This window comes from Seriola aureovittata, chromosome 11 (assembly GCF_021018895.1).
Source record: "Seriola aureovittata isolate HTS-2021-v1 ecotype China chromosome 11, ASM2101889v1, whole genome shotgun sequence".
In the NCBI taxonomy this organism is placed as follows: Eukaryota; Metazoa; Chordata; class Actinopteri; order Carangiformes; family Carangidae; genus Seriola; species Seriola aureovittata.
Window position 1 is genome coordinate 14,379,093 of NC_079374.1, and position 20,288 is coordinate 14,399,380.

Sequence of the window (20,288 nt, forward strand, 5' to 3'; positions counted from 1 at the left end):
GACTCCTGGCGGTTAGTAATATTCAATTTCAGTTTCAGTAGGCTACATTTTTGTACACTTGGGCAATAATCTCTCCAAATTTTCCCTGTTTCTGGTAGCCATAAGTTTTTTTTGGCAGTTGCTGTGAGAAACATCTGTCTATCAAATAATAGTGCTCTATAAAATTAAAAATAAAATAAGTTGCCTTCTCCATCGTGACTGTGGAGAGGTATGCCCTGAAGTGTTGCAAACTATTAAAGCCCAATGGGGCTCCTAATTAGTGTTTTATTAAAGGCAGGTTCGCCGGAAAGGCCTACCAATTAAGATGTTGCAAACACATGGACAGAGTAAGGTATGATGTACTTAATTTATATAGCACAATTCACGCCCAGGGGGAGAACTCAATGTGCTTTGCATTAGAAAGAAAATAAAGTTAGATAACGGTACTTTTCACAATTAAGAACAAAAAACATTTTCAATATTTCCTCTATTATTCTAGGTGCTGCATTTCCAATGACATTACACTAATTTAAACTAAAAAGCTGAAATAGTGTCCTATAGCTTTTGATGGCAGTTAAAACCTATCAATATTTAACAACGACCAAGAAAACTTTTATGACACTGACTATCCTCTGTTATTACTAGAGACACAAAGAAGGGTGGACATAGATGATGGTTACAATGGTAATAGTGATACTGGTTACTTTGCTTAATAAGCAAAAAATAAAACAAAACGGCTAACCACTATTATTTCATATTTTATTATTACAAAAACACACAAAACATTCAGATATACACACACTGCAAAAATAGACAGGCCTTTAATGGATAGATTGCAGAATGCCTAAATCTTCATCACGAGGTGACATTCACAGGAGACCCACACAGACATGGCCCTTTATTACAGCTGCCAGGTATAACCTGAAAGGACACATTGTAACAACAGACAGACTGTACACAAAAGTACTCAGAGCATATTTCAGCAAATGCTATCAACACAACGTAAACAAACATCTCACTATTGCTGTCTTGCTAGAAATATATTCAGTGTATGTAACGCACATGGCTCAAAGAGGTATAAGATCTATACTGTAAATGATCTGTAGGTGAATTCATTTTTAATTGTCATAAATTCCCTGATGGTGACAATTTAGACCCAGGACATTTAAACCCTGAATTAAAGATTTATTCTGGTCTAAGCACAATACCATGTCTTTGAGGTAATATAGTCAATTTTGTAGAAGTTATAAGTCACTCATTTTGGCAGTTTTTCAGGATCTGATTCAATTTGCCATGACTATATAACATGGCTTTGCTATTTGACCAAAAAAACACATTAGCATGAGGACAAAAGTGTTAGAAAAGTGCTTAAAATTTTCTGAACACAAGTGACAGACTGAATCACATTAAAACAACAAATTAGCACATGGTAGAGTAGAAAAGTCCACTTTCTGATCCACTTCTTTTATTCAGCTGGAGAAAGGAAAGTAAAATAATCAGAAAAGAATAATAAAATGAAAATGTATATTTGCTTTAAAAAAATCTCCAAAACATACCTGTTCTGAACAGAACACAAGTCTTCTTGCATTCATCTTCTGTTTCGTAACGGTTGTCATTTCCACCACAGCCTCCATACCAAAACTGTGCACAGGCGTTGGCCTGCTTGTCATAGTACCAGCGGATGCTATAGTCTCGGCAGCTGCCTTGGTCCAGGTTGAGCTTACAGCGGGGATCAAGAAGAGGGGCCTCTGAAGGAGAAATGGTTTGTGAGATGCACATTTTCCAAAGAATATTTATGTACTCAATGAGAATAGCAGCATGTCCTAAATCCATACTGCAGTCCATACTACTACTGAGCAGGAGTGCAGCACTCACCTCCAGGCAGGACTGGATTCACCACCGGTTGCACCTGATTAGAGTTTAAGGATGAAACTGAACCCAGTGTTGACGAAGATGTTGCAGATGAGGCTGAGGATGAAGATGATGAGGAAGATGATATGACTGCCTCACTGGAGACAGAGCTTTCTCTCACAGGTGATAATGATGTTTTGTTAACTACAGCCACAGTGCTACCGCCCCGCATGTGTGCTCTGATGTCTAAATCTTCACCATCATCATCTTCCACCACCTGAAGTAAGATGACAACATAAAAATTTATCAGTGAGTTGATGAATTTGGACCATCAGTAGAGAAAATTGTATATTTTCAGTAAAACAGCACAGAATGGATTTTAGCAAAGACCTGAATCGGGAGAGGATCAGCACTGATGGGCAGTGTGAAAGTGTCTCCACGGCCTCGGCTGTTGGTGCGTCTCTCATTTTGGATCTCCTCTTGGTAATTGTAACCATTCCCGCTGTTCCCATGTCCATTTTTTCCATAATCATAAGCATAACCATTATTACCATAGCCATTATATCCATTTGTATTCTCTCCATGTCCATTGTTCCCATTAATACCATGCCCATTGTTGCCGTTCCAGTGTCCATTTGTGATGCGATTGTAAATAAGTGCGCCATTTTCATCTTCACAGAACTGACTGACGAGTTTAGACTCCAGTGCTGAAAAAAGGAAATCAGGAAATTGGTTAATTTTTGGCACTTTACAACCTCGTAGCTGATAACAATTAGCTGGATATTTTCATGAACACGCTGCTGAAGGCCTCGTATTTACAGTATTTACTGACTGTGATTGTCACCTGGTAGTGTGTTGAAGTCATCAATAAGGTACATGTGTTCACTGTCGGGGTCAGAGGCAATAAGGTTGAGTTCTCGCAGGAACTCAGTCTGGGTAGGATCAGACGAATTGACAATCCCCAGGGCGTACATCTCAATGTTTGCAGCATGAGCCTCCCTCACAGCTATGTCAAGTTTGACGGGCTCTCGTTTGTCGGTCTGACCGTCAGTGATTACGATGGCTACTTTTCTGACTCCAGGCCGAGCGCTGAAGAAAGCCTCCTGTGTGGCCTTTCGGATGGCAGTGCCAGTGTAAGTACCCTCACCCATGTAAGGCATTTTTCTGATTGCCTGCTTGACATCCTGTTTGTTCATGTACCGAACCAAGTTGAACTCCAAATGGACATCCAGACTGTAGAGAACCAGTCCGATTCTGGTGGCATTGCGACCAACTGTGGTCCGGTCCACCAGCCGTGTGACAAAGTCTTTGATGATTTCAAAGTTCTCAGGGCCGACACTTTCTGAGCTGTCGATGACAAACACAAGTTCCATGGGCCTTTCCTTGCACTTGATGCCACATCCTGAAAGCAATAAGGTACATAAGGTTTTAGCATTTGTTCAAAAAGGTGTGTATTTTTGTAGAAAGTGGACTACTGGAATCTCTAGTACTCTGGTTTACCTAATGCCAGCTTAGGGAAGATGTACATTCACATGAAAAGCTCTTAAAAGGATGTATTTTGACACAAGGATGCTTTGAGCTAAATGCTAATATCAACATGCCCACAATGACGAGGTTTACAATCTTAGATGAGCTTGTTTGCCTGCTAAAATTATCTAATTAGTACAAAATAAAGTACAGCTGAGGCTGATGGGAATGTCATTAGTTTGGTAATAAACAAAATTACTGGTGGCAAAGGGAAAAGTCAGGGGATCACTTAAGTTAATATGGTTGATCCTCTGGGGCCCATGGATGTCTGTACACAATTGCATGGTAACTGATCCAGTGGTTAAGATGACTTAATCTGGACCTAAATGGTGGACCAACAGATGGACCAACATTGCCATCCATCACGGCCCAGCATGCCAATAAATAAATAAATAAATAAATAAATAAATAAATATGTAAATTTGTAGTTTATACAATATACTGCTGCCAGAATTTGGACCAAACTAATAAAATTTGACGATAGTTTACCTATACTGTCAAAAGCAGTTAATGAAAAAAGTACCAGCTTCTTCAAGGTTATACTAATAAACTAGATTTGACTGGTGGTCTTACCACAGATTTCTTTGATCAGCTTAATAATGTCTTCTCTCTGAAAAATATGGAAAGTTTAAATTAGTATAATATCACAACACTTTGCTGAATGGTCATCCATTTGTTGAACTGAGAAACTTACTGTGAGGCCTGTTTCTCCTTTTGCTCCTGGCCTCCCCTGGGATTTGAGAAAAGTTGAAAATATTGTCACTTTTTATTACTAATGTATCAAACACTTGCTACACATATACTCTACACGCACTTCTTTCAACTTACTTCTCTAGATTATGAGAAGTATCAAGGAGAGACTTTTATTTCTCAATTTACTAACTCTGCCTGACAATACTTTTTACGAGGAGATGGAATTGGAAATGCCATTGTAAGATGACACTCTCCACTGAATAACAGCTCCCACATTTTGCCATTTTAATTGGATTTTCCCAATGTAGATTCAGGTTGTGTTTGTGAGACTTGACATCGGCAGGTTGATTATTGACGTTTTACTTACTGCTTCACCAGGGACTCCAGGATCTCCCATGTCTCCTTTTGTACCTTTCATTCCCCTCTCGCCCTGTAATCCACGATCACCCTGTAGCAAGGAGAGAGTATATCATCAGTCAGAGACCAGTTAATCACATATCATGTGAAAAATGTTTGAAAACTACATCTAAATGCCTCACCTTAGCACCAGGAAAGCCGTCTCCTTGAGGCCCTCTAGGCCCGGTCATACCTTGAGATCCTGGCTCTCCCTGAAATTATACTCTACTTTTACTTGAAGCACACAGGAGATGCATCCAAACTCTTGAAAGATCATAAATTATTGTTATGATTTGTCCTGCAGCTAGTTTGTCAGGCAGTTCTGTACTGTGCAACATGTCAGCACGAATTAATTACATCATATTGCTTCACTCTTACTTGCTGTGGACAAGAAAGTACAAATGTGAATTAAGCCTAATTATGAAGATCTTGCATTTCTACCAAGTGGTAACAGTTACCTTTGGGCCTTGAATACCTTCTCCTTGAGGACCAGTTGGACCAGGAAGTCCTGGTCTCCCAACACCACCCTTAAAACAAATGTTTAGAAGTAATTGGACCACTAGTTTAAGAGAGGAATCAAACAACCTCCAGACTTGTATTTAGTAAATGATCAGATACATGTGTAGTACAATCTATATATTGCTAAAGGTTAATTTGTTCAGTTATTAGCTGTGATTCAGATTTTTATTATTAACTATAATTAGCTCGAGCTGTGTGGTAAGATAAGATAATGTTTCTTACTGGTGATCCTTGTAAGCCTTCTCCAGGTGGGCCGGGCAAACCTGGCAATCCTCTGAAGCCGATGTCACCCTGGAACAGACATGACATGGATTATGAGCATCACCATACGCACATATACACTCCTACACAAACACACAATCAAACGTCCAAAAAACAAAACAAAAAACATGTAGACACTGACCTTAGGACCAGGAATTCCTATTCCCTCTGGGCCTGGTTCTCCCGGTAAACCTGGCAAGCCTGGAGGACCCTAAACAAAGTGCATACAGTTGTTCAGACTGTGCCTGCTTGCATAGGATTTTACTAGCTACAAAATGTAAGCATTTGTACTTTATTAGCTGGTGATACAAACCACTGGGCCATGAAAGCCTTCACCCTTCAGACCAAGTGGACCTGGTGAACCTGGATGACCACGATCACCCTGGTTAAACAAAATTCAGTGATGAAGTCCAACAACATGATGCAATCCACACAAATATGTCTTTTGGCGATCTAAAAACACTCTAAAAATAAAAGTGGCAGTGTTTACCTTTGGACCAGGTAGTCCGTGGCCTGTTTCCCCAACAGGACCAGGGGGCCCATTGGGACCTAAATCCCCCTGGAGACAGGACAACAAAGTAGCAACAATGTTTTCATGTATTACATCACAGACTCGATCTGGCAATTCTTCTGGTAGTGTGCTACTTGTCTACCTGCCAAGATTGATGATATGTTTTTATTTATTTACCTTTGGACCTGATATAGACCGTCCTGGCTGCCCTGGCATGCCCTGCTGGCCTGGTATCCCACGTTCGCCCTGGCAAGTAAGAGTGAGCAAGAGACTTAAGATCCATTTCATGCTCTACTCTATTATAACAATACTATAGCTGCCAAAAACCTGTAAAGGACTTGTTTTTTTGGCTCTATTCAAAAGGTTGGGTTAGTGCGGCATAAATCTTCGACAGCAACATATTCATTATGGAATAAATGGAATGAGGTTGGGAACAGGAGCTTTTTTTCTAGTTCATCACGGAAGCCATCACACCACAATAAAATGCTCCATTAATTCTTACCTTTGGTCCTGAGGGTCCTGAAATCCCTGGAGGCCCATGTAACCCACGGATGCCCCTCAGACCCTGGTCACCCTGGGCGGAAGTACAGCCAAACATCATCTTATTAACATTTGATCTGATAAAAAAAAAAATGAACAACACGAGGATATAATTTAAAGCATACCTTCTCCCCTTGAATGCCAATCCCTTGTGCTCCCTCAGGACCTCTTAAACCAGGTAAACCAGGCTCACCCTAAGAGAGGAAAGGTAGATGAGACAAAGAAACAATCCTTTTAACTCCTCAGCTGTGACAAAGAGTTCTGGAAATAATCAAGTATTTTTTCCTTGTAAGTCAGTGGACAAAGAAAAGGAAGGTACAGAGTTGACATAATGTACTGTACCTTCTGTCCCGGAGCTCCATCCTCTCCTGGAAGACCAGGCAGGCCACCCAGACCAGCTGCTCCAGGCTCTCCCTGTAACCGCAGAATAGTATTGTTGGATTTTTGATGGATTCAGGACATTGGCACTGATAATACAGACTACAATTAAACTGACTTATTTGGTTGAAGACATGAGTTGGCTTACCTTTGGACCAGGCTCACCAATGCCTCTCTCTCCTGTAGCTCCCTGCTCTCCTGGTAATCCTTGGTCTCCCTAGAAATAGAAATAGGTTGGTTCTCTAATAACTTTACTACGTACATACTTTTCACTGATGTTATTAATTTATTTGATATTTTGTTCTGAACTTGTTTGGTGTGCTGTTTGAACAGATACACATTGTTTAGCTAGACATTGTTATTATGAACAGGATATTATACAGTAAAAACTAACAAACTGTCATATGATTACATTAAATCTTCACATTAAATCAATTATACTCCAGCATGAAAATTGTAAATATAGAGTGACCTGGAATCAAACTCTTAGTCTGTAAGGGGTGATAAACTGTGCCAGCTCTCTCTGACCATACAAACACATGCAATCTTGAATTTTACAGCTGTTTAAACGAACCTTAGGTCCAGGTAAACCTTCTCCTGAGAGTCCTCTGACACCTGGTGGACCTCTTGGACCCTCGATTCCCTGTGCAATAATCAATGCAGGAAGTGCTATTATTGCATTTGTATGTGACAAGGAGTACGACAGAGAAGTGAGATACAGGACTTTCTTAATATTTAGACAACAATAGTCTGCTGACCTTTTCTCCCTGTATGCCCAATCCAGTCAGTCCAATTGGCCCTGGAAGACCTGGAGGCCCCAAGTCACCCTGAAAGTAAAACAGCATAGAAAAGTCAATACAGGTATGCGTCCCATATATTTAATATGTAGCAACAGAATCTTCATGACAGAACAGACTGTATATTCCTGACACTGAATATACAGTCTCAGTGCACTCCTGCCCCTCAGATCTTGCATTGTGCTTTATATCACTCCAGCCTCAGTCCTGTTTGCCTGCCTGCTAATGACCTCTACCTGTTTCCTTTTTTTTTTTCTCTTCCCGTCTGCTCCCTTTTTTTGGACTTGTGTGCCTTCACTGACTGTTTACCTGCTGCTGACATTGTTTATGAACAATCAATCTCCCAGATGGTTGAATACATCATGATCAATAGGTTTAAATACTTCCATCAGATGCAAAAAACTACAACCCATCACTTACTGGACTCAGCAGCTAGTTACACAGTATTTACAGTACATAGTGTAGGCCTTCCATACTACCTTTAACACATTAACTTGTTAAATGAAGGACTCTCTGATCTCCCTTTGCTTTAGCTTGGTGTTCCAAGGAGCCATCTTTGTAATTATAGCCTAGGGGACATTTGGGCTCCTTTATGGATTTCATTAGTGCCGTTGTTGTACACATGCTGCAGTGAGTTCTCTTTGTGAGATGATACATTTATAACCCACCCTGTCTCCTTTGATTCCTGCACCCTGCTGTCCCCTTGGTCCCCTCGGTCCTGGGAGCCCCCGTTCGCCCTGAGGAGCAAAATCAATTCATCTTTGTCAGTTACATCACAACCACTTGAGATTGGGTCACAGCCAAATCTGCATTGTTCTAAGTGAAGACAGTATGGAAGAGGAGCATGTTGGCTCCTGTTAGCCTCTTGTTATTGATACAAACTGATCCTATGCACAAGGAATTTTTTCTCCTTTTGTCATAACACCTTTATGGCTGCATGATTCTTTGCATGAGCAGCATGAGCAACACCTAAAATGCAGACATGCAAGCCTGATCATATTTACTTCATGTGTGTGAGTGGAGGAGAGAGGGTTTGATCACCTCTGACAGATCCCCTTTTACAACAGGTAGAAATCAGCAGAGGAGTGAAACTTAAAACAGGCAGGAAGTCTGGCACAGGTCAAACAGATGTGTAGTTGCTTTAGGACATTTTCAGCGTTCATTTTCCAAGTGCTTCCTTTAACAAATAAAAGTGTACCTTAGATTCCTTTACAGAGAATCCTCAACAACCTCATTAATACACTCCTCCCAGCGTCAGATTTTCCCCACAAGTTCTGTTGTGAGAGGGTATTGACAAAATGTATTTTACTCTTTAGTATTATAATCTCACTTCATTGTAGTTAGATTTTTTTCTGTGCAGTTGAACAGTAAGACTGTCTCTAATAATCTCCATGTATACACTGTACGCATTACAATGTAAGTCACATACTATTACACCCGCTCTTACATGTCATGTTAAACCCTTGGTTGAATCCTAGCTATCTCCTTTTGGAGATGGAGCATTTGCAAAGTATATGTTTCATAGTGCAGCATGTTGCAGCATGGGGGAAAGAGATGCAGTCTTTACAGGCTTTACACATCAACTTCAGAGTCAGTAGTAACGCTTGAGTGAACACCTGAGCTGTGAGTCAGTGAGTTGGAAACAGAGTGACATCTGGTTTTGACAGTTGCAGGCCATGAACTGCAGAATGCCCCAGTTACGTACAACTAGACTGAAACGTACACTCTCAAACATCAGTTAGAAGGTCAACAGTGTGCTTTTATGTTCATTTCAGGCCTGGGAATTATGTCTACCAGAAATGCCAGCGACACACATTGGCAGCTTATGTGTCTACTCTTAGGGTCAAACAGCTGATTCATGCAATATTTGTGCAAGTAGGTTTTGAACTTGGTCAAAATGAAAGCGGTTAGTTATGGGCAATGGCCAATTTGGATTAGGGAACAATAAAATAACATTGCTTTTAAAGACATGCTAGGAATTGGTTTATAAACTGTGCCCTGCTCATCACTTATATCTATAGCCCTTAATTTTATATTGATATCAAGTTGACGCATTCAGCAGAGGAGCAACACGGATGTAAACACAGGCAAGATGACTCAAGAGAATTAACCCCTACAAGATAAGCAGACCTTGAAGCCACAGACAAAAATCAAAGAATGTATTCACTTCCAGCTGGGGACCTTTGTTGCATGTCATTCCCACTGCTCTTTCCCTTTAGATATTTACAGACTTCTTTACTTATATTTTCTAATTAATTTAGGCCTTGATTGCATTTCCAGCAGCACTGTGCATTTGATGCAGTTCCACATATTTACCCCTGAGCTGTTAGCTGAACAGCTTCACTGGGGTTTAAGTGACATCAGAGTCATCAGTGCAGGGGATAGAGGGGTCTTTGCTCTATTGTTCTTTGAAAAAGATCTTTTGCCTCTTACTGGCTTACCTAAGCAAAGCAATGTAGAATGGTCTAGTTTTGACCTTGACAACGTTGTTTTGATTAGTTTAGTTTAGTCTAATGATAGAATCGAAATCATACCTTTGGTCCAGGGAACCCTTCACCATGGGGTCCTTTTTCCCCTTGAACACCCTGTGGTCCTTGAGGTCCCTGTTAAAAAAAAAGCGTGTGTGTACAGTACGTCACCCAAACAGTGTTCAGATCAAAGTACCTGTATGGACTTTCTCAACAGATCACAATTGAAACAAATACCACAGACAGAAAACCACTCAACAGTTTTCAATAACACAGACAGTTTCTTGTGAACTTACAGGAAGTCCAGGTTCACCCACTCCTAGAGGACCTGGAGGACCCGGTCTGCCCTGGAACCCCATGTCACCCTGCAGATTGATATAGAAACTTAGTTTAATAACAGCAACCCAAAGAAATGTAGATACCAATGAAACAATCACGAATAATCTCCAAGAACAAAGTATTCACAGGATGATCTATAGCATGACTTACTTTTGGTCCAGGAAGTCCAATACCAGTTTCCCCCTGAATTCCTGGAGGGCCAAGTGGGCCACGTTCACCCTGTGACCACAAACATTATACCACTCATCATCAGTGCACACTAGAGCTTAAACCATGAACTAACATTAAAAGTGCATCGATACTGATCTATTCATTTTGTGTTGTCCTATAAATCATTTTATCTTTTTAACCTCTTAATTTTTTCTCTCTGTATAAAAACACTATGTTGCATCACTGAAAAATACTACCTCACTCAAAATTAGACTTGATTGTATACATACACAGGCCCGCACATATGCAGGAGACAAGATGCTCCTTTGATGCTGTAAATCCTTCAGCTGTTGTGTTTACTGTAAATGAGGTAGTGGGCGTGATATTTCATCTCTTCCTGCAGGTCAGGACAAATATGAGCTAAACTTAAGCTCCAGGAATGTCCCAAACAACTGTGTCTCCAAATGATAAAATAACAAAAGAACTGCTGGAGGCAATTCACTCTATCAAAGTTTGGATTACTTATTTGCTTGGGGTTTAAGTAGCGTTTATCTTAAGGTAAAATGGAAAACAAAATTAAGGAGCCTGACATATGATGTAATCATTTAGCTTGTTTTAAATGAATGTTATAGTTTCTATGTCCCATTTAATGCATTTCATGTGAATTTAACTTTGAATGATTTGCTTAAGAGTAATCATTCCTTGTCCCAGTCATACTGATTTGAAGTGGGGGGCAGACTTAAATTATCTTAGAAATATATATAAATAACATATGCATACAAAGGCTTGTCTAACAGGAGTCTTTTTTTGATATCCAATACAAATTACACCACACAGGGACCACCAAGACTCCTGTCAATCTTTGCAAATGCCACCTACATGTGTTCACATGGCGAGACACTGGGGGCACACTAATTTTCCATGTATGTTATTAACTGCAGATCTTGTTGGAGAAGCTGACAGTGCTGTAGGCACTTCCTTGTCTGTATTCAGAAACAGGATACGAGCCATTAGGAGAACCTGCAGTGAGATTTTTTGCGGATGGTTCATCCCCGTGCTAGTGAAGAACAGTAATGATGGGGAAGACTTTGGGTCATTGCCAAATGTTCACACAGGTGTCTATTACCAGACAAACAGGCCTCTTTGCTATATGGTTAAGACTGGTAAAACTCCAACCTCTTGTTTAAACTAATCATAAAAAGGAAATGTAAAGGTCACAGCAGATGTGCAAAACAAGGTAAGTGAGAGTTATTCAAAAAGGGGCTGACCTGCTTCCCCTGAGGGCCCTCTGGTCCAATGTCTCCATGTGGTCCTGGTAACCCCTGGGCAGAGACATCATGCAGCCATTAATGATGAAACACCCAGAAACAGATGGGGATGTGTATGTGCATGTATGTTTGTATATCACTCTGTATGGAGAGGCAGGAAATGTGTGGCATAATGTGGTGATCTTTGCTGCTATTAAGTGGATTTTATAGCATACAGCGATCCAATGGGTATTTCTAATAATCTAGAATGGCATGCTAATATACATCCAGATGTTAATGAGTAGTGACCTGAAATTACCTGCACTGTACTTTTAAGTATAGCTGAGTACCCATGGATTCTAAGTTAAAACATCTCTGATCTCTTTGGTCTGATTGTCCAAACAATATAAAGTCTTCAATCAAAAACGAGCTCTATAAACACATGAATTATTACTAACCTGTAGACCTCTAACTCCTCTTATACCGACTGCACCCTCAAGACCCTGGAGCACATCGCATAGGGAAGAGAAAGACCATAACATCAAATACAGTATGCTCAAACTGTAAACATATATTTAGTATGTGTAATGTCAGTAGTGCTGTCGTACCCTGTCTCCTTTGATTCCAGGAGTGCCACACTCACCCCTCTCACCCTGTGTAAAGATCACAAGTATTGCAAAACTGTGTCCAGCAAAATAGAATAAAAAATAAATAAAAAATGTCATTGTCATTAACCTGAATTGCATACCTTCTCTCCTTTGTAACCTGGTTTTCCCTGTAATTAAAATGAATGAAATGTTATGTGTGAACAAACAAATGTAACAATAATGAATACTTTCTTTATTTTGGTCATATATAGCAGCATTTACCTCAGCACCCTCTCGTCCAGGTAGTCCACTTAATCCTGCTTCACCCTGATATGACAGGATTACACCATTTCATTACATCAATCAGTTTATCCACTGTAAATTAGCCCCCCCCCCCAAAAGGAGCAGTGTGCAGGATTTAGTGGCATCTAGGGGTGAGGTTGCAGACTGCAACCAACTGAATATCCATCCCCTCACCCCTCCCTTAACAATCCTTTAGTGGCCTTCAGGTAATATAAAAATGTGAAAGGCCCTCTCTATAGTCAGTGTTCTTCGTCTGTTCTGAGCTACTGTAGAAAGACGGAGGTGCAACAAAGCGGGCCCTAAGGGCTCATTCTAAGCTAAAGAAAACACAATGATTCGTAGTTATAGGTGATTATACACTAATAAAAACATAATTATGAATATTATATCACATTTCTATAAAAAAATTAATAATTAAAAATGAAAAAAAAAGAAACTTCCTCCATTTAACCAGAGTGCCCTATTGTAACAATATAATTATCCATAATATATCAATCATATACAAATAATTAATAACAGATTAGTATATCACAAGTAAACAATATTTACCACGCATATTTTAAAAACATCAAATGCTAAAAATTCACAATTTACAGATATTGGATGACCCAGCTCAGGAAGACTGACAACTTCTTCCAAAACTGAAACACAGAATTTAGATGTGGAGAAATCACAAAGGGTTATATAACTCCTGAAAGAGCTTGCAAGGTAAGAAAGTCATAGTCCATATGTCCATCTAAAAAACACACACCTTTTGTCCTTTAAGCCCTGGGGCTCCGTCATCTCCGGAGCGACCTTTCTTCCCCTGGAGAATGAAACAAAATACACGTTGATTGATTAATTTCTTCTCCTGAGTTTTTTTTCCTCTCCAGTCAGTGTACATTGTTTGCAAAGCCAAAGTGCAAGTTTTCCCTCTCTAGACAGACATTGTTTGAGACAGACAGAGGGGGAAAAAGTCACTGGGTCGACTGATGAATGTGTGTGCTTATGGATTTTAGGGCTGCATGACAGTTGAAGCCGTAGGTGGGCATGAGGTGTCTTGTTCACAGAGCCAGGGGTCATTGTCTTGAAATGCACCTGGACAGTGTGTGTCAGTTGCTATCCACCAGAAATCACTAGTTTGTGACCATTAAACCAATGAGAGCAATTATGAGAGCCTCTTAGTCTGAGTGTAAGAATTTGAAGAATCCCTCTGAGGAAAAAGCACCTGGTTAATGACCACACAGCTGTCTGTCAGCAACATGATTATCTGCTGGGGTTTCTGAAAAGCTTCACATTACCTGTGCTGTCTGACATCCGACAGGAAGAGGGGATTGAATGGACGTTTGCATATATGTCTAAAAGTGCAAGTGGGTGTCTAGAGGGGCTGGGATCGTCTTCTTCTAGCATCACACAGAAATTATGTGTAATATCTGGTTCTCCATACTGCAGTCCCTCATCCCATATCCCTGTCTCACTGACCCTGGCGGCAGCAGGGGTTGTATGTGAGATTTATGACGGCCAAAAGGTCCGGTTTTAAAGGGGAGAAGACCTAAATGTGGTGCCTCTGGTTTCCATGGAGAACATCTTATGTTGAATGAGAAATGCACAGTAACTAGCTGAGACAGGGCACACAACAAACATATTTCTCTGGGATTAACAGACCACAGTGTCTATTCTCCTTTCCCTGTTGCCATAGGTATGCTTTTAGAATGTGGGAGAGGACCACCTATCCACTGACTCTGCTTGTGCAAATGCCTGCAGGCTATACTGACAGGGAAAAAGCAAGCAATTATCCAATTGTTCAAAACTGCGCAATTACCATACTCCGAATATCAGGCTCATGTCAGATTTCTCTGCACCAGATATCAGGAATCCCTCCTTCTGACAAACCACTGTGACACTTCAAAAGGAAACTGTTACTTTGGTTGTGGGATATTTTGAAAAGTTTGAGGCTAAATACTCACCGCAGGCCCGCTGGGTCCCCTCTCTCCTTTCTCACAAGCACATCTCTGAGCCAGAGGACACTTCAAAAAGAAGAGACATGTTTGTGATGAATGTAATCCTATACAGTCAAAGTGGGCACCTTCATTTAATTACACATTATTAAATGTCAAATGTCTGTAAATGGAGGTGTCTGATTGTAATAATACTTACTCCTTCATCAGCCAAGCCAGTCTGCAAAGAAAACAAACTTGATAAATATCTGACAGGAATTGAATTGTAGAAAGATATTGCAGACTCTTATCAGGTTTGTTCATTCATCGTTTAGAGATGTGGATGTGTTATAATCATTCAGTGGAGCACAAGCAACTGTTAAAACTGAACAAAGAAAAACTGATAAAAAAGGCAGACTCCTGAATACTTCAATTATGAGTTACATTTAGTGACAGAGGAGTCAAAGTTTAATAAATTGCAAACGTTTAATCACAGTTTAAACCTAGTTGTTTCTACTTAAAAAGGAATGTGATGTGAGATTGTAAGACAAACTGAAATCTTATGGGATATGCTTGGACCACATGCAGATGTCAAACTTTTTTTTTTTGGTGTAAAAGCTCTGGAGAAAAGCTTAAATCCAGAGCTGTCACACACATTCTTTCATTTGTTTCTCTAGTGCATTGTCATCATTCCATCTCTATACAAATACTTGAACAAGCCTGTCCATGTGTCAACTCAATAGATGCTTATTCCAAGCAAATACATCACTTTTCTTTCTCGGTGCTGTCTGCTGAAAGACGAGGTATTATACTCACAATCTCAGTGACGATTTTTTTGACAATGTCTTCGTCCTGCAAATTATGGAGGAAGTTGGAGGCAGGAGAGCTGGCAAGTAGACGGAGCTGGGCTACATTGGCTGGCTCGTTGGCTGCACGGGTGATGCCCAAAGTGAAAAATTTGATGCCCTGGTTCTTAGCGTCAGCAACAGCAGAGAAAATGTCAGGGTTCCTCGGGTGGGAAATACCGTCTGTGAGAAGCACGGCCACTTTGATGCTGCCTTGACTGGATTCCTCCAGGTAGATCTTGGTCATGTTGGTGATGGCGTAGGTGGTGTAGGTGCCGTGCCCGATGTAGACGATGGGAGTTATCCGGGTCTTGAAGTTCTCTGTGCCCCTCCAGTCTCTGAAGGTTTGCTCTGTGATGACATGACTGCTGTACTGCAGCAGAGCCACCCTCAAGCTCAAACTGCGGCCGGTTTGCAGCCGAAGGCCTTGGAGTCTCTCCACCACGTTCATAGCAAACTGCTTTTCCTGCTCATGATTGTCCTTAGCACTCTCAGAACTGTCCAACAGAAAGGAGAGCTCCAAGCTACAGTCCTCATCGAGGATGGCTATGTGCACAAAGAACAAGATGAAGGACTCTCGATTGCCATTATAACATTTAATAAGCCTTATTCCTTTCACTGATCTATGTCTACACACAGAGGTATACAGTAGATTTGTGCAATCATTTATATATAAGTCAAAATTAAAGAAAGCATACACATAAAACGCTTTAAGATAAAATACCATGGCAATATGATGAGCTCTGAAGACTGAAAAAATAATATTTTGTTTCATGGCGTTTGTCATTCTTACCTTGTCCATCATGAATATTTGCAGCCAGAGGTTTGGTCCTGAATTTTTTGTTAGTTTTCCTCTCGTCATAAGAGTCTTGGGCCCAGACACTGGTCAGTGCTGTGGCAAGCAGCACTGACGTAAAGCAGGGGAACATCCTTGCTCCAACTATGGAGAAAAACAGCAATAACAATTAAAAATCAATCAATGTTACAATCCACAGTAGTTTGTGCATCTAATCAGATTGTGCATCCATGTTATTTTATTTTTTTTAACAGTACAACAGTTTAACATTAAATGTCAAACTCAATTGCTGAATATTAGTTTGTTTTGTAAGTGGAGTACATCTTTAAAATAACTGAGCTATGTCCCTCACATTGACTCACAGTCCAACCTCCCTTGGAAGTGCTGCAAATCTAGTATGTCAGTGCAGCCCAAAATGTAGAGTTGGAAAAGGCAACAGGAACAGCGGAGGACCAGAGTGCACAGTGAGCTCCCGTTAGCTCATTGATTCTGCAGCAGCAGCAGCAGGGTCGGTCATTCTGGGGAGCCGAGAGTGAGAGACCCCGAGACACTCACTCCTCCTTTATAAGGAGGCAGATCCTGTGGAGCCTTGCCAAGACTCCAGCTCTGCCCTCGGGGCAGGGGAAGGCTGCTAGGATATGTTTGCAACAGTGAAACAACATTGTGTGTGTTTACTGACTTTGGTGTTTTAATCACTTCAAGTACAATCAACTGTATATTACTGTGGAGTAACTCATATCAAAATGCCATACAGTTATCATGTACTGTAATTTGTCAGACTTGGTCTTGTTTTCATGTAAAAGTTATAAAACCATAACTACCCGCTTCTAGATCAGAGCTCCTGCATATTTAAACTTTTTTAAAACATACAATACACTTAATTACAGTTATATTGACTGTTCAGTTCTGCTTATTTGCACAGGATTTGCTGTGGGGGGGATAAAATGTCTGATGTTGAGTTTTACGTGGTGAGGCTCGGATAACAATGGTTCAAAGCTCTTTGTTTTGATGATTGTGTGCGAGGAGGAGGAGGAGTGGAATTTCTATACATCTAATTTAATACTAGCATGCATTGTTAACAGTGGATGGAGATTATTTTGCAAATAAAACAGTTTAAGATAGAAAAGCTTGCATAAAATGTTGAATATAAACTACAATAAAGTTACCTTATAATAAAACAGCACTTAGACTAAATTGAAACAATAAAAAATGATTAAAAAGGATTTTAAAGAGGAGGTATAAAAAAGTGGCATTGATGCCAGCATAAATTCCACAGGTAGGATGTTTTAAAGGTTAGAGGTGCTAATGGCAAAGGCCTGGTCACCTTTGGTCTATACGCTGGACTTTGGAATGACCATAACAGTCCTGCCTGAGGAAAAAGGGTTAAAAAGGTCCTACATTTTCTAAATTAATTATTAAAATTACTAAACCATGACAACTAGTTTAGAGATACTAGAAAAGGGGCAATCAGATCAATGACCACAGCATTTTCAGCACAGACATCAACTGGACCAATCCATGAAATGGGCTAACTTTACTGCGAAGGATAAGTGCTCAGCAATATCTCTGAAATATTGTCCAAAAGAATAGTACGAGCTACGCATATGTAGTGTCTTTTCAGATTAGAAACAGATCTGAATCATGCGAGTACATCACGATTATCGGGGCAAACACCAACAGTCACTACACTTGGAATGAAGTGTCAATACTGCCCAGTTCACTGTCCAATTTCTTAGTGTGTAACGCAGCCCCAAATTACGAGCAGTGAGGGCTGCACAGTAACCTCAACCAATAAGCGTATGTGCTGTTAGTGCCCTAAATTTACGCTCTCTTTTGTTAGCTGTCGGGATTTGTTTCCTTCCATTATCCTAATATTGAAAGAGGGTTGCACTTAGAAGGCGAGTGGCATGCAATATATCTTTGAGAAGATGAATTACTGAAAGCTGCAGGTGGTACTTCACCTCCCAGACCCTAAAAGATGACCATCTGACCATTCACTACCAGAGCTGACCTTTCAGCATACTCCTCCTGGTGTGGTTTAAAGATAGGGCTGTTCCTGTGCAGACTGGCTGAGGATTCATGAAGAGTTTTTCCCTGCTGTGCTTGAGGTGAAGAAGCTTTGTATTCCAAAGCTCCAGGCAAGAAGTAATTAAAGGAGACTCTGACACAGAGGAATGTTGCACTGAATGATGGCTTGGCAAAATACAGCCCGTCACTTTGGTTTATGAAGAATGACAACTTATCATAGTGTTCCTATATACTGCAGCAACATTTATGAGTTGTGAAAATGACTGTTCATGTTCCCCATTGTGTTTGTGACTACTTATGTGGTAGAGGCACCAACTTCAACCAATGACAGTTTTACAGGCCATATAAAATGAGGTGGGAAAGAGATTGGCAGATCAATCAACTTGGTTCTATTTAGGAATAGGTGATTAGGTGATCCCTTGTTTGCACGTACCTTGAGATCTCATTGTTGTCAGTGGGAACCTCAGGATTTTAAAGTGGGTGCCCATCATACACCCACCATGATGTCATCCTGTTCTTTTGTTATTTTGGAGCCTAGGTGTTGTCTCTCCTCTTAATCCGTTGCCACTGGCTTCCCCTTTCAGCAGCGCCAGAGATTGCTTTGATGGCTTGACGTCGGGCCTGGCCTCGGATTCCCATGTCCTTAAGCAGTCTGCTAGTTGATATGCCTACGAAGCCTCTGCATCCAACTTCCACTGGGTGAGCCTTAGTAAGCTCAGTCATGTAGAGAGTGAAGAGAGATGGTCCAGATCCACTTGTGGCTTCCAATCCCATGTTGCTCCCAGCTACCCAGCTTCTGGTTTTGTAGTGGAGGCCTTGGGTTGATTCACATCTTCATGGACAAATTAACAAGTTATACGTGCTGGATAGATGGCAGAGGAGGAAGGGCGTTGACTACATTAATGGTTGTCCGTCTGCTCTCCAGAATAGCTTGTGTAAGGCTCATCTTGTAGCCAACAAGAATATACTTTAGGTTTCCTGAGATGGACAGAGAGGGCACGTTTAGGGTCTTCACCATACCATTTGCTGAGGTTCCTAGGAGATGGCAGGACAACATATGTGGCTTGTATAATGAAGCTGGTTTGAAATCCTCCCATGTCCCACGACTCCTTTCAAGAGAACCTTCTCCTCCCAACTCCCTCCCATGGATCCCAGGATTCTGTCAGCATCTTCTCCGGCCTTGCTTTTGCACACTGAAATGAATCAAAGTGAAACTAAAAGACATATACACATGAAAAGTGTTCTTTTTGTGAATAATTGCATTACTTTCCAGCACCACACAAGTAATTATTGTAATACTGAACAGTTCAGTGCCCAGATCTGTGCCACAATACAATCCTGTCTCTGCACTCTGCTGGCAGTTCCTTCCACCTCATAGCTTGGTTTTTGCTCTGATATGCATTGTCAGCTGTGCTACCTTTTATAGACAGGTGTGTGCATTTCCAAATCAGGTCCAATCAATTGAATTCACCACAGCTGGACTCCAATCAAGGTGTAGAAAACGTCTCAAAGATGATCAAGAGAAACTGAAGCCCCTGAGCTTGTGTCCGGACACTGAATTTCATCTTCAGTTTTTTTAAACCGTATTTGAGCCAAAAAGTTAGTTTGTCACTATTACCTTGTGCAAAATGTCCTATCCCAACCCACTGCTTCTATCATGATGTATAACTTTACACAAAACACCGTGGGTCAGGGTTCTGCACCGAAGATTAGTGCTTATACAAATGCTTGAGGTAGGATTTCAAATCTTAGGCACGAGTTTCCACAAGACTTATAGTATACTTGAGATTATTGGCCAAGTCTCTAAGAAATGTGATATACATTCTTTCTACTGACCATATACAGTCTGTGCTACAGACACACTGAAATGTTCTCTGAAATAAAACTAACTTAACGGCACATTCAGGCCGGTCCTCTATAAAAGGAGGGTAAAGAAACAGCTGAGTGTGTAAAATAACACCTACAGAGTACTCAGAGGAACATACATACAAAAACCCACCAAACTGCTTCTATTTTCAATATAGTGGTATTTATAGAAATATTTGGGTGATGTTCTGCTTTACTTACCACATGCAAATCTCTAAGATTGGGTGAACCACTGGATCTTAATGCTGCATGACGCAGCTGATGAAGTCGAGGTATTGGGGAAGGTTGTAG

General features: G+C 40.7%; 1 protein-coding gene across 1 annotated transcript; it reads right to left on the minus strand.

Moving 5' to 3' along the window:
* Positions 1-721: 721 nt before the first annotated feature.
* col28a2a (collagen, type XXVIII, alpha 2a) lies at positions 722-20,281 on the minus strand. Its single transcript, XM_056388472.1, has 37 exons — positions 20,199-20,281; positions 18,565-19,324; positions 16,101-16,247; positions 15,279-15,853; positions 14,683-14,703; positions 14,493-14,552; positions 13,298-13,351; positions 12,526-12,570; positions 12,405-12,431; positions 12,265-12,309; positions 12,115-12,159; positions 11,678-11,731; positions 10,410-10,478; positions 10,217-10,285; positions 9,987-10,055; positions 8,121-8,189; positions 7,414-7,482; positions 7,230-7,298; positions 6,804-6,872; positions 6,620-6,691; positions 6,403-6,471; positions 6,240-6,311; positions 5,915-5,983; positions 5,717-5,785; positions 5,540-5,608; positions 5,369-5,437; positions 5,188-5,256; positions 4,905-4,973; positions 4,590-4,658; positions 4,418-4,498; positions 4,052-4,087; positions 3,931-3,967; positions 2,675-3,232; positions 2,221-2,537; positions 1,855-2,107; positions 1,536-1,727; positions 722-1,452 (listed from the first exon to the last, which is right to left on the minus strand). The coding sequence occupies exons 2-37, from the start codon at positions 18,620-18,622 to the stop codon at positions 1,445-1,447; spliced, it is 3,792 nt and encodes a 1,263-aa protein (XP_056244447.1). The 5' UTR covers positions 18,623-19,324; positions 20,199-20,281; the 3' UTR covers positions 722-1,444.
* Between the last annotated feature and the right edge of the window lie 7 nt (positions 20,282-20,288).

Bases quoted from the DNA above. Each gene is read 5' to 3' on its own strand.
- col28a2a (XM_056388472.1), bottom strand. From the start codon at position 18,622: ATGATGGGCACCCACTTTAAAATCCTGAGGTTCCCACTGACAACAATG. The intron at 14,704-15,278 runs GTGAGTATAATA...TTTTCTTTGCAG, and splicing joins AAAAAATCGTCACTGAGATT to ACTGGCTTGGCTGATGAAGG. The intron at 2,108-2,220 runs GTCTTTGCTAAA...ATCTTACTTCAG, and splicing joins CTGATCCTCTCCCGATTCAG to GTGGTGGAAGATGATGATGG.